Source organism: Acomys russatus, chromosome X, assembly GCF_903995435.1.
Source record: "Acomys russatus chromosome X, mAcoRus1.1, whole genome shotgun sequence".
Lineage (NCBI taxonomy): Eukaryota > Metazoa > Chordata > Mammalia > Rodentia > Muridae > Acomys > Acomys russatus.
In genome coordinates this window covers 123,748,720-123,760,713 of record NC_067169.1, presented here as the reverse complement: position 1 = coordinate 123,760,713, position 11,994 = coordinate 123,748,720, and the positions used below count along the sequence as shown (strand labels likewise).

Genomic DNA, 11,994 nt, shown 5'->3' with positions numbered 1-11,994 from the left:
CGAGGGGAAGTAACTATGCTGAGAGGCACAGTACGGGGGAACATGAACAGGATTGCTACTCTACCGATGACATTGATTAGTACTGGACTAGGGATGGACAGACAAGTCATCACTCGGGTCGACAAGTAGCTGCTGTGATTTTCTACCTGTCTAAGACGTTATGGATTAAAATTAGGGCACAGGGGTTGTGGGCAGGAGAGTTCTCTGGTCTGGGAACAGTTGGAGGAACTGTGCTGCCCGTCACAGGCAGATATGGTGTGCAGAGTCTATTCCAGACTAGACATTTGCAGCAGGAGGGTGTACAGCTCCAACAGAGACACTCACTCCATCTGACACTGCCGAGTCTGTCCATTTCTCCACAATGGAGTGCTTTCTCTTGGGGGATCTCCCCAAGTGTGCCCCGTGGACACTCGATTCCATACTGAGGTGCAGGATGGAGTTGGGAACCACAGATCTGAACCAAAAGATTGGAGCAGGTCGGGGGTGGGGAGGGCAGGAGCTATGATAGCAGCCATCCCTCCCTGCTTGTCATGTTATGAAAATTACCACGAAGATTTCTCCACCTCCTTGCTGCTCAACCAGGAATCCCACAAGTATGGAAGGCACGTGCACTAGGTGTCCACAGGTTTCCTGGCTCAGAGGGGGTGTGGCAGAGCAGGACTATCTCCTTAGGAAAGACTCCAATGAGGCTTCCCCCTCCGAACCCCATCCTCTGCAAGGGCGTCCCAGGGATCCCCAAGGTACTGACTGGGTGGGCAAGAAAATACACAAGCCTTGTAAAGACACCCACCTCTCTGGGAAGAAGTGCACCACCCCAGCCTCAGGGTGGGAAACAAAATGGTTATGAGTATGTGGCACACACTCTCGGGAACCTTCCGTATCTTCTCCTGCACCTGGAGAACAGACTTCTGTGAGCTCCCTCGATTTCCCTCGCCTCACCTCACTGCGCTGATGCTCCCGTGTCCACTAAAGGCTATTTCCTTCCTCATGCAGCTCTGTTTCCCTCTCCCACCCTCCAGGGTATGCCCATGCCCACCACATCACCCTGAGTGAAGAAGTCACTTCAAGCTTCTCCACCAGACTCTGGAGGGAGGCCAGCACCTCAGGCAGGGCAGCCAGGCCGGAGAGGACCCGCAGGCAGTCAAGGAGCCCACCGCAACCCTGTGGTTCGTGATCAGCACAGCCCCAGAGTCCAGTCACCATGGACTCTGCAGAGTATGTGCTCTGCAAATGGAAGGGCCAGCTGTGGCCTGCAAGGGTCTTGTCGAGACCCAGGACCTCAGCCCATAGTAAGAGGAGAGGGGCACCTTTCCTGGAGGTGCAAATCCTGTCAGTGGGTGAGAAGACGAGAGTGAGGAGCACCGAGGCGAAGCCCCTAACCAAGTCCAAAATCTTAGCCGTGGCCTCCTTGGCAGGGAAGGGGTCACAGGGCAGTGGCTCGCCAGGGCAGACCAGGGCATACAAGGGAGCCCTCGAGGTGGCACTGGATGTTCTGGGCGAGGAAAGGCACTTGTTTCCAGGAAGGAGGGCACAAGGCCAAAGAACCAGCATGGAGGCTCCAAAGGCTCCCAAAGAGCAGGCCAGCTCCAGCCCGTTCCAGAGCCTTCGCCTACAATCGTGCAGTCAGAGAGGCCAAGGGCTCTCCCAGAGGAGTCCTGGGAAGCAGCGGGGCCGCCCCCGGGGTCCTGTGGTGAGGAGCTCACAGAATGTGCCTGCTGTGCAAAGGGGGAAAGCCCAGGCCCACAGTGCTGTTGGGCCCCCTCACTTTGAAGGGCAAGGGAGTGTGCTAAGAGGCAGCAGAGTGTGGCCAAGGTCCCCAGCACCTGCAGGAAAGGCTGCTGGTAATCCAGGCAAGAGAAAGCTGAGCACATCCAAGCACAGGCCTCGGAGTGCCCCAGACTCCACGGAGGGCGCCCAGGCTAAAAATGAGCAGCAGGCTGCCCCTGGGCCACCGAGGAGGAGGAGGAGAAGGCGCGTCTCCACCTCGCCCAAAGCCCCGAAGCCACAAGCAAGAGCATCCTGTGCAGGCCTAGAGATCCGGGCTATTGGAGGCCAGAGGAAGAAGACTGCCCTCCCAGAGGACAACAAGGACCCAAGCCCGGGGACCCTGAAGCCGGTTGTAAAGGGGGCATCAGCAGCCCGCGTGCCTCCTATCCGGAGGCTGCGGAGGTCACTCCGCCTTGCTAGCACAAAAAGGAAGATCCACGTGCTGTGTCCCCTGTGCAGGGTCCCGGAACTGGAAACTCATGTGCACTCAAAGGCGGCCAGCACCAGGTTCCAGAGGAGAGGGGACGCAATTCAAGAAGACAGCCAAGCCACCAAGGTGGCTTCCTCTGCCCAGGGTCCGGATACCATTGAAGGAGGAATGCTGGTCTGGTTCAAATGTCAGGACCTTCCTTTCTGGCCAGCGGTGGTCAAGAGCGTCAGCCAACACGACAAGATGGCGAGGGTCCTGTTGATCGAGGGCAGCATGCAGCTTGAGCGCAGGGGTGTCCGCGTCCCTCTCTGCAAGCTGAAGCCTCTGGACTGTGGGGAGAAGAGATCGCTCTTGAGGAGAGCCAGCAGAGTGTACGGCCCGGGCATCAGCTGGTGCTTCTCAGTGATCGACCACTACAGAGAGGGCCTGGCCTGTGGCTCCTCCCTGGGCTCCTTTATGGACTACTACACCTCCCGAGCCAGCTCCCCGCTAAGGAGGGCCATCCAAGAGGGCGACCTGCACATTGACTTCCCCAAGGTGAGCTATGCCGACTTGGAAGACTGGGAGGAGGAGATGACCCTGGCTGGGAAGCGGCCCTGCAGGAAACTCCTGCCTGACCGCACCAGGGCTTCCTGGGACAGAGCCAACAAGAAGATCGTAGACTTCATCGTCAAGAGGAAGGGGGCCGACCAGCACCTGCTGGACATCGTGAAGGGCAGAAAACAGTCCAAGCGGCTGGACGACCTCCGCACATCAAAGAGGGACGTCTTCTGCGTTGAGACCTACCTGGAGGATGACGACCAGTTGCATCTCGTGGCCAGGCATTTGCAAGAAATAGCCAAGGAGGCAGATGAGTCCCTGCTCTCCCTGACAAGAGGCGACATAGTGCGCTTTACCATGGAGGTTCTTCTTCCAGAAGCAATCATCTGCTCCATCGCTGCCCTGGAGGAGCTCAGCTACAAGGAGGCAGAAGAGAAGTACCTGCGTGGCCCGCCGGTGCACTACCGCGAGAAAGAGCTCTTCGACAAGACCATCTTAAAGGCGGCCCGCAAGAGGTCAGCAGCCAGGGTTCAGACTGGCAGAGCCCCTCCTGCGCTTGGCCCCACTTCTTAGAAGGGACCTCCCTCCTTTTACCCATCGCCCCTGGAAATCCCCAAGATAGGAGACAGGATGCACCCCCCAAATAGGAACATCCCTGAGCCTGTGGGGCGTGTTATGGGTACTGTGGAAGCTCCTCACTGGCAGGGTGGGGGAGCATTTTCTTCCCCCCCCAGAAATAAATCTTCACTTTCGTGCTTGACAGTGCAGATGTCTAGATGGGATCTACAAATCCTGTCAGCTTCAGGCCAGGCCTAGCCCTCTTTGCCCTGAGCCCGAGTACCCAGAAGTCCCGAGGGCACACCTCCCTGGAACCTCAGCAGCCCTGTGTGGAGTATTGGCTAGCTAGGCCCACAGCCTTGCACTCTCTGCAGGGACCCTATGCACCCAGAAGGCACACCAGGTTCCTCATGACGCCTTGTCTCGGACTCCCCCATACTTCCTTGTCCTCCTCTCTGTCTTCTATAGATGCTATAGATGGGGCCCGGGTTCCAGAGTTTTCTCCACTACCTCGCTCTTCACTCACTCACACTGAAGGAGAGGATGTGTGTTTTGTGACTCGTCTTTGAAGCCAGAGAAGGGAAATGCGACCCTGGAGATAGCCTGCTTTCAAAGAACACGATGTATGGCAATCTCTGTGTCTGTGTCTGTGTCTGTGTCTGTGTCTGTGTCTGTCTTTGTCTGTCTGTCTGTCTCTGTCTCTGTCTCTGTCTCTGTCTCTGTCTCTGTCTCTGTCTCTCTCTCTCTCTCTCTCTCTCTCTCTCTCTCTCTCTCTCTCTCTCTCTCTCTCTCTCTCTGTGTGTGTGTGTGTGTGTGTGTGTGTGTGTGTGTGTACAAGTTGCAGATAATCTGAGGTCAAAATCTGGTGTCTTCAGTGTTATTCCTCAACTTTTGGAGACAGGATCTGTGACTGAACCTGTTGCTCACTGATTGTGCTAGAATGGCTGGCCAGGCAGCTCTTTTGATCCTCCTGTGTTTTTCACCAGAGTGCTGAGATTAAACATGCCTGTCCATATACCTCTCTTTTAACGCACTGAACTCATCAGCCCCGCCCCATTCAGGAAGCCCTTTGCTCTCTCAGCCACCCTCCACTCCCCAGATGCTTCATACTCATAATGAGAAAGATTTGCCAACCCTGTGGGCTGACTGTCTGCAGCAGACATCACCATCTCAGCTTTCCTCAGAGTCCTGAGATCAGCGCCTTCAGGTATTTGCAGGAGAAGGAGGGGGCTGTCATTCCTTGGAGTCACTGACACCTGGGGTGTACTGATGACAAACAGCCTGGCCCCACCGCGCTGAAGGTCCCATTTCCCCCTCTTGGACCACAGTCCTTGGTGTATTTCAGAGATGGGGCACTGGATCGGCGCCTCTGTGGACCCGGAAGTACAGCCTTATGAGTGGCTGGGGCCATTGTGCCCTGTTCTCTGCTGAATCCCTGTAAACACCCATGTGTCCCCCAGCCAGTGCCTCTGGATTCCCAGCACATGTTCCCTTCCTGTTGCACTGGAGAATGCTGAACCTGAGTCCTTGACGCTAACTACTGCCTTTCCTTTCTGCACACAGTGGGCTCTCACCTGGGTATAGGGCCAAGCACGGTGCAGGTGCTGGTATTCTCGGGAGTGGGACCTCAGGGACAGGACCCCTGGGGCTTGCTGACCAGGCAGTGGAGCTGAATTGGCAAGCACCGGGTTCTGCAGGAGACCATGTCTAAACAAACTAATGTGAAGAGCAAATGAGGAAGACAGCTGACGTCAGCTTCTGGATTTCAGGTCCAGGTACACACAGAAACGAACGTGTACACATGGCAAAGACAAAGTGAAGAAGATTTTAAAATGGAACCAAGTTTTCCCTCAGTGCTATAAATCGTCTCTCTGTAAAAGCCGCCGACATGGTACAACTCAATCCTTTGTCACTTTTAAAAAGTATATGAGTCATGGACACCTCCCTCCTTGCTGATTCTGACTCCGTGTAGGGCAAGAATTAAGAATTCGAGTCCATTCATGGCTTTCCCAAGAGAAGGGCGAGTCTAAGGTCATTGTGTTCTACATACCCAGGCACCGGGGCAGTCCAGTTCTTATTTGGTTAATTAGACAGGGTTTCTGTGAGTAGCCAGGCTGTCCTGGACTTGCTTTGTAGACCAGTCTAGCCTTGAACTTAGAGACCTGCCTGCCTCTCCCTCCTTGAGCGTTGGGATTCTGGGCATGTGCCACCATGCCTATCTTTAATAAGTTCTAAATTCGACTCTCCCATTTTGTTTTGCCAAGTTCTGTAAAATATACTTTCTTTTGATACTAATAGTTTGCTTTATTCCTTTGTTTCCTTTTAGAATATAGGATGCTTTATCACCGTTCATGGCTTCATTAGCTTTCTTTTCTCTCTTAACGTGTGTCCAGTTTTGCCAAATGTCCCTTAGGTGCCATGTGTCTTGCTGGCCTTCAGTTGGTATACTCTTTTATGTCCATCCAATTGATACTGCTATTCGTCCTTAGCATCCCTCTATTTACTTTTAATCCAGATGGCTTCTCTATTAGTGGCAAATGGTGTTGAACTCACCCACTATTACCGTACTGGTCTTTAACTGTGGCTTTACATTTTTCCATCACAGTTTGTATCCCTGTGTTTGACGCATGTATTTTAAGACTACTGTTCTCTCGTGCCTGAATATTCCAGTGATGAGAATGAAGGAATTGTCTTTATCTCTTTTCTTCTTGGCTTGAATTTCATTTTGTCTTACATTAAAATAGCTACACCTGTATTTCTTAGAGACAGAAAAATGAAGGCTCCCATTTTTTAAAATTCTGTATAGTAATCTGTGTCTTTTGGATGGTGAATTGAGACTATCAGTATGGAGAGTTGTCTTTGAAAGGTTTGTATTAATTCCTTTCCATTTTTTTGACTTGTGGTGTTTTCTTTTTCTTTTTTCTTTTTTTTTTTTTTTTAATGAATCACAGTGATTTATTTGGAAAGAGGATTGATGGCTTGATTCTCAAAACAGATAAATTTCTAACATTCTGACAAACTACTGATACCATGATTTTTCCCTTTTTTTATTGATAATATTCACATTACATCTCAATGGTTATCCCATCCCTTGTATCCTCCCATTCCTCCCTCCCTCCCATTTTCCCCTTACTCCCCTCCCCTATGACTGTGACTGAGGGGGACTTCCTCCCCCTGTATATGCTCATAGGGCATCAAGTCTCTTCTTGGTAACCTGCTATTATTCCTCTGAGTGCCACCAGGTCTCCCCGTCAAGGGGACGTGGTCAAATATGGGGCACCAGAGTACGTGTGAAAGTCAGACCCCACTCTCCACTCAACTGTTGAGAATGTCTTGTCCATTGGCTGGATCTGGGTAGGGGTTCCAAGTTTACTGCACGTGACCTGTGGTGTTGTCTTCGGCATTTTTGATTGCTTCTCCTGTTATTGTTTATGTTTCAACAGTGGCCTCTTTGATGAATTTATATTTGTTTTCTGATGATAATGTTCTTTCCGGTATCTTCTGTATAGCTGGCTGAGTGTCCACCACTTACTTTTGTCTATTTTTGTAATGAAATGTTTTAATTTCCCCTCGTGCAGTTTAGTGATTACAAAATGAGCAAGGGTACAGGCTAGGGTGGGAGTAACCTCTGATGTAGCAATGCCTGGATGCAGCAGGTTTCACTTCCAGGGAGCCTGACTCTCAGTTTCTGGGATAGAGCCCAGAACTGCTTTAGGGAGCATCACTAATAACACCAGTGGCCCACTGTCCATGTTCCCAACCTCCTGAACAAGAAACACAAAGGTCTGGAGCAAAAATGGGGGTCATATGGCTCATGTGCAAAGATGTTTCTAGGTTTAAGGGTCCCAGGTAATTTCACTTCCTAGAGATTCATTTTCTTGTTTCCACACTCTTGAATTCTGGCAGCTCAGTCTTATGGAGTCTGATTCCTTCCACAGATTTTGTAAGAGGGGTAGGGGGGAGATTGCTCTGAGGTACACGTCCCTAGTGGAGTGACTGATGTCCTGACCCACTGTAGTACATACACTTCCAGAAGTGACTTCTCCCTAGCAGTGACCACCCTCCAGAGTAAGAGGAGTTTTGGGGGGGCTTGCTGTGACTTAGGGTTCCCAGGCTGAAGGACAAAGTCTCCTGGGGCCTAGGGTAGTTCACTTCTGGAAGTAAAGTCATTCGGGTTGTGACCCCTCTTGAGGGAGAGGGAGAGAGTGGATTAAGGAGGGGACAGTGCTGTGAGGCCTTTCTCCATAGCACAGTAACTAGGTATCCTGGGACCCTTGGTTGTCCAGGAAGTGATTTCTTGAGCCTGAATTCCCCATGAAACTGGAAAAGGCCCGAGGGGTCAGCCTGGGGAAGGTTTGTCAGGGCCACAGGGTCTGAGAGGAGTAACAGGAGAGCATGTGTGCAGGTTGAGGGTCTAGGGACACACACACACTCTCTCTCTCCATGGAGTTCAGACATTCTCCCACGGTCAGTCCATAGTTCCACAGGAGGGATCATTTAAAAGAGAGTTGAGGGTGTCCCAGGCTTCCTAGGCCTTAGTCCCACAGTGCCCTGTTCAGGCATCTTCCCTGCATGCTTGCCCAGATGCAGCCTTCACACATTCCACTGCCTCTTCTGCGCCCCATACCCCCCAACACCGCCCCCCCCATCCAGCCCATCTGCCTGCCTTCACCCCAGGACAGTCACACTCTGTCAGGCATATGCCTTTGTTGTCATGCTTGCTTTAGCAGAGGCAGGGTTGTTCTTTTCTTGGACGTTTAGCTAGGTGTGGCCCACCTTCCTGGGTAAGGAGGGTCTGCAGGCAGCATCATGAGCCCTGTCCTCCTAGGTTTGTGAAGAGGGGTTGGGACCCAGGATTGGCCCATGGTGTCCTGACTCTCACTTCCAAATCTCACTGGTTTCACCATCCTGAGAAAGCTCTGTCAGGACCCCAGGACCCTAGGGGAGTGGATGGGACAGCTTTGCCTGCTGCACCCATGGGTAGGGGCTAGGGACCCTTCCCTGTGACACTCTTTGAAGTCTTTGGGTACCGCCCATCTGGTTCCAGAGAGGAGAGCTAGATAGGTGGGCACACTAAAAAAAAAAAAAAAAAAAAAAAAAGTGCTGTGGGCCTTTGCAGCTCAAGACAGTTCAGTTCCCATTACAAGCCTGTGCCACTGCAAGCCATGGGGCCCCTGGGCACAATTGCTGGGTGGACCTCACCAAGCAACAGGCTTGGCTAGGTGCTTGCCCACAAGCTTGTTCAGATGTGTTAAACTGTTTACATGACCCCCCACAGCAGAACCCAGACCTACCAGGTAGGTCTCGAGCTTGTAGTGGCTCTGGCGTTTCCCAAAGACATGAGGACTCATCTCAGCGCTGTATCCAACACTGGCTGAAAGACGCCTGCCCTTACCTTTGGTTTGTCCACACTTATCTGAGCAGACGTTTATGGCTTCAGTATTTTGGATGGGTGTTTACAGGAGCATCTTTTGTAGTATGCTTTATTCATTTTTATTGCTCAGCCTAGATGTACACCTAACTCTGAATTAAGATTTATTGTTTCTTTTCCAGTGCCTATTTCTCAAAGGTTGGAAACTTTTTGTACAATCCATTTCAAGTCGTCTCATAATTTACTTATAATGTTCCCATTTTTGTATTTGTATAGCATAGTGTTAAACAGAAAACTTGTCTCATAACACTGATTGCCATGACTTTTCATACTCCCCATTTTCATGTTTTCCTATGAACGACCCATCTCTTCTTGTTTTTCTTTAATTTAATTAAAATTTGAAGTTATCATTTTATGAATAAATGACATCTGCGGTGTTACGTCAGCATAGTGTATATCCAGCCACCATCTTCAAACCTTTATTTCATTCCAAATTTGCTATCTTCCAATGAGCCCTGTTCCTAAAAGTCTTTCTTCTGGTTTCAGGTACCTTAACTGTGTGTGTGTGTGTGTGTGTGTGTGTGTGTGTGTGTGTGTGTTTGTGTGTTTTCACACATGAAAGGTAATAGGCTTTATTTGGTGTTCTGTATCAGCTTGTTTTCTCTCTCAGTGCCTTACAGCTGCCTCCATGTGACTACAAATGGCAGAATTTCATTTTTATAGACTGCTGAAGCTTTCAAATAGTGTGTGCTCTTATTTTTATTTTTTAAATTTTCATTAGATGTCCACCTATGCTGCCTGTTTATGTTTTCCTATATCTGCCGTACTAGGATCGTCCGATGAAATTCTTAATCTCCATTTTGGCACAGGAGGGCATGACAGTGTGGTGAGATCACAGGGAAGTGGGCAGCTAGAAGAGGTGGTGTCAGGGCTGAGACGGATAGGACAGTGCAGAGCTACTCCAAGACGTGACCTCAGCTGAAGTTGGGAGGTGTGTCCACGCTCTGCTGAGGCACATACAGCTGATGCTGTTTGGAGCAGGAAGTAGGAGGTAGCTGTGACCTCCTTGCCCAGAGCACACGGAGAGGTCTTCAGCTCCAGGCACCAGGAGGTTGTTGCAGGTTCTATCTGGCTGCCAGCCCTATATGCGAATGAGATTCTGTGGGGTGAAACCAGCTGCCAAAGAGGTATGCTGAGGGTGGGGCCCAGAGAGACATAAATCAAGGGTCAGGGTAAGCCAAGTGTCAGATGGGTGCACAGAAAACCAGTATGTGGTGTGGAGTTTGAGCCTCGGGATATGGCCTCTTAAAACCTCAGAGTCAGGCCAGCCAAGGCCTCAGGTGGTGGGATGCTTCAGGTGCAGGCAGGCTAGGTTACATCTTGGTCATCTGTATTGCAGGGAAGCCTCCTTGTGGGACCTTGCTGACCATCCAAGGACTAATCCTGAGTTGTGGTCCTAGATGAGCCTAGGCCCCGCATGCTGCCACTGTCCTGTCTGCATCCCTAACCTGACTGCCTCTGCTCCCTGGTCTCCTAGGCAAAGGCCATCACTCTGACCCAGCTGGCCCAGGCTGGACCAGACTGCTTCAGAGACAGGAGGTGCATCGTGCGTGCCATGCCTCACGCAGTCCTCCTCCTCTTCCTCCAGAGAAGCCTGTCAGTCCTCCTCTGCCATCCCTGCCTGCCTTCCACACCTGGCCCCAACACCACTGTGTTCCTGCTGCTAAGCCAGCCTCACCTTCTGCCCCTACTCCCACATCATCCCCGAAGGAAAAGTTAGGGAAACCAGCCTGTATGTAGGTCACCCTCACCCCACCACCTCCCCACCCCCTCCTGCCTGAATTCCACCCCTCTTTCCTCCCACTAGGGCCACCTCACACTCGGGACCCCACTTTCCACTCCTACCTCCTGCCCCAAGGAAAAGCTAGGGAAACCAGCCTGTGGGTCACCCAGAACCATTCCCAGCAAATGTGTTTCTTCAGCTAGGCCCAACCCACCCTCTGCCCTCCCCTTCCAATCCCACCTCCTGCCCTAAGGAAAAGCTAGGGAAACCAGTCTGTGGGTCCCCCAGGAGTACTCCCACACCCTGTATTCCCTCAACTGTGCCCAACTCACCCTTGGCCCCCACTTTCTATGCCTAACTCCTGCACAACGGACAAGCTAGGGACACCATCCAGTGGGTCACCCAGCGGCACTCCCACCCCAGTGTCCTTTCAACTTGGCCCACTTCACTCTCTGACCTCACTTTCTACTCCTAACTCCTGCACAAAGGAAAAAGTAGAGACACCAGCCTGTGGATCCCCCAGCGGCACTACCAGCCCCTGTGTTCCTTCACCAAGGGCCCACCGTGCCCTCCTCTCCCCACTACCACCTCCTGCCCAAAGGAAAAGGTAGGGAAACCAGCCTGTGGGCCACCCAGCAGCACTCCTCCACCCTGTGTTCATTTAACTAGGTCCACCTCCCCTCTGCCCTCAATCAGCCTGTGGGTGCCCCAGCAGCACTCCCAGCCCCTGTGTCCCTTCACCTAGGCCCACCAAGGCGTCCTCCCACCCCCACCACCTCACGCCCCAAGGAAATGCTAGGGACACCAGTCTGTGGGTCACCCAGCAGCACTACCACCCCCTGTGTCCCTTCAACTAGGCCGACCGCGCCCTCCTCCCCAAGTAGCACCCTCACACCCACCCCCGTGCCCTTCACATCCCCTAAGGAACAGCCAGGGAAGCAAGGCCATGCTTTTCTCAAACTAAAGCTTTAATAAGAACACAAGCAACCAGGGTGCCCAGGTAAGCAGGGCTGACTGTGGGAAAGACAGGGTGGGATGAACTAATGGAGTGGGATGGATAGCAGGGGCAGGCAGATGGGCTGGTGGGGAACTCAGAGCCAGGTGACAGCAAGGGCTGCGACAGCGAAGGCAGCAGGGAAGGCGGCAACGGTGGCGGCAAAGGGGAACTGAGGCAGAGGCTCCTAGCTAGGGACCATTGCGGCCCTGGCGACTCCTGTGGGCCTCAGGCAGGGCCACCTGGGAGATGGTGACGGATTGGAGCAGTTGTCCAAGCAGGGCGTTGCTGTAGACAGCGGCCTCCAGCAGCTGCGGGGTGATGAGCCTCTGGGCGCCTTGGCGTTGGGCCTCATCTCTTGCCTGCTCCAGTAGACTGCTCACCAGGAACTCCAGGATGGCAGTCAGGAAGATGGGCGCCTTTTCGCTCAGCCGTGGGCCATGGCCGCCCTCCCGAAGATGGTGCTCCACCAGGCTCACAGACAAGGTCAGCTGGGCTCTGGAGGTGGGGGAGCTGCGAGACGAAGCCCCTCGACGACGGCTGGTCTGCAT

General features: G+C 52.5%; 2 protein-coding genes across 2 annotated transcripts; one reads left to right on the top strand and one right to left on the bottom strand.

Annotated features, from left to right (window-relative positions):
- The first annotated feature begins 1,181 nt into the window (after positions 1 to 1,181).
- Positions 1,182 to 3,310, top strand: LOC127185534 (PWWP domain-containing DNA repair factor 3B-like). Its single transcript, XM_051141962.1, has one exon. The coding sequence runs from the start codon at positions 1,202 to 1,204 to the stop codon at positions 3,308 to 3,310; it is 2,109 nt and encodes a 702-aa protein (XP_050997919.1). The 5' UTR covers positions 1,182 to 1,201.
- An 8,324-nt stretch (positions 3,311 to 11,634) lies between these two features.
- On the bottom strand, positions 11,635 to 11,994 carry LOC127185533 (histone H2A-Bbd type 2/3-like). Its single transcript, XM_051141961.1, has one exon. The coding sequence runs from the start codon at positions 11,992 to 11,994 to the stop codon at positions 11,635 to 11,637; it is 360 nt and encodes a 119-aa protein (XP_050997918.1).

What these genes read in the sequence shown, in the direction of transcription:
- LOC127185534 (XM_051141962.1), top strand. Translation starts at nt 1,202, where the DNA reads ATGGACTCTGCAGAGTATGTGCTCTGCAAATGGAAGGGCCAGCTGTGG.
- LOC127185533 (XM_051141961.1), bottom strand. Translation starts at nt 11,994, where the DNA reads ATGCAGACCAGCCGTCGTCGAGGGGCTTCGTCTCGCAGCTCCCCCACC.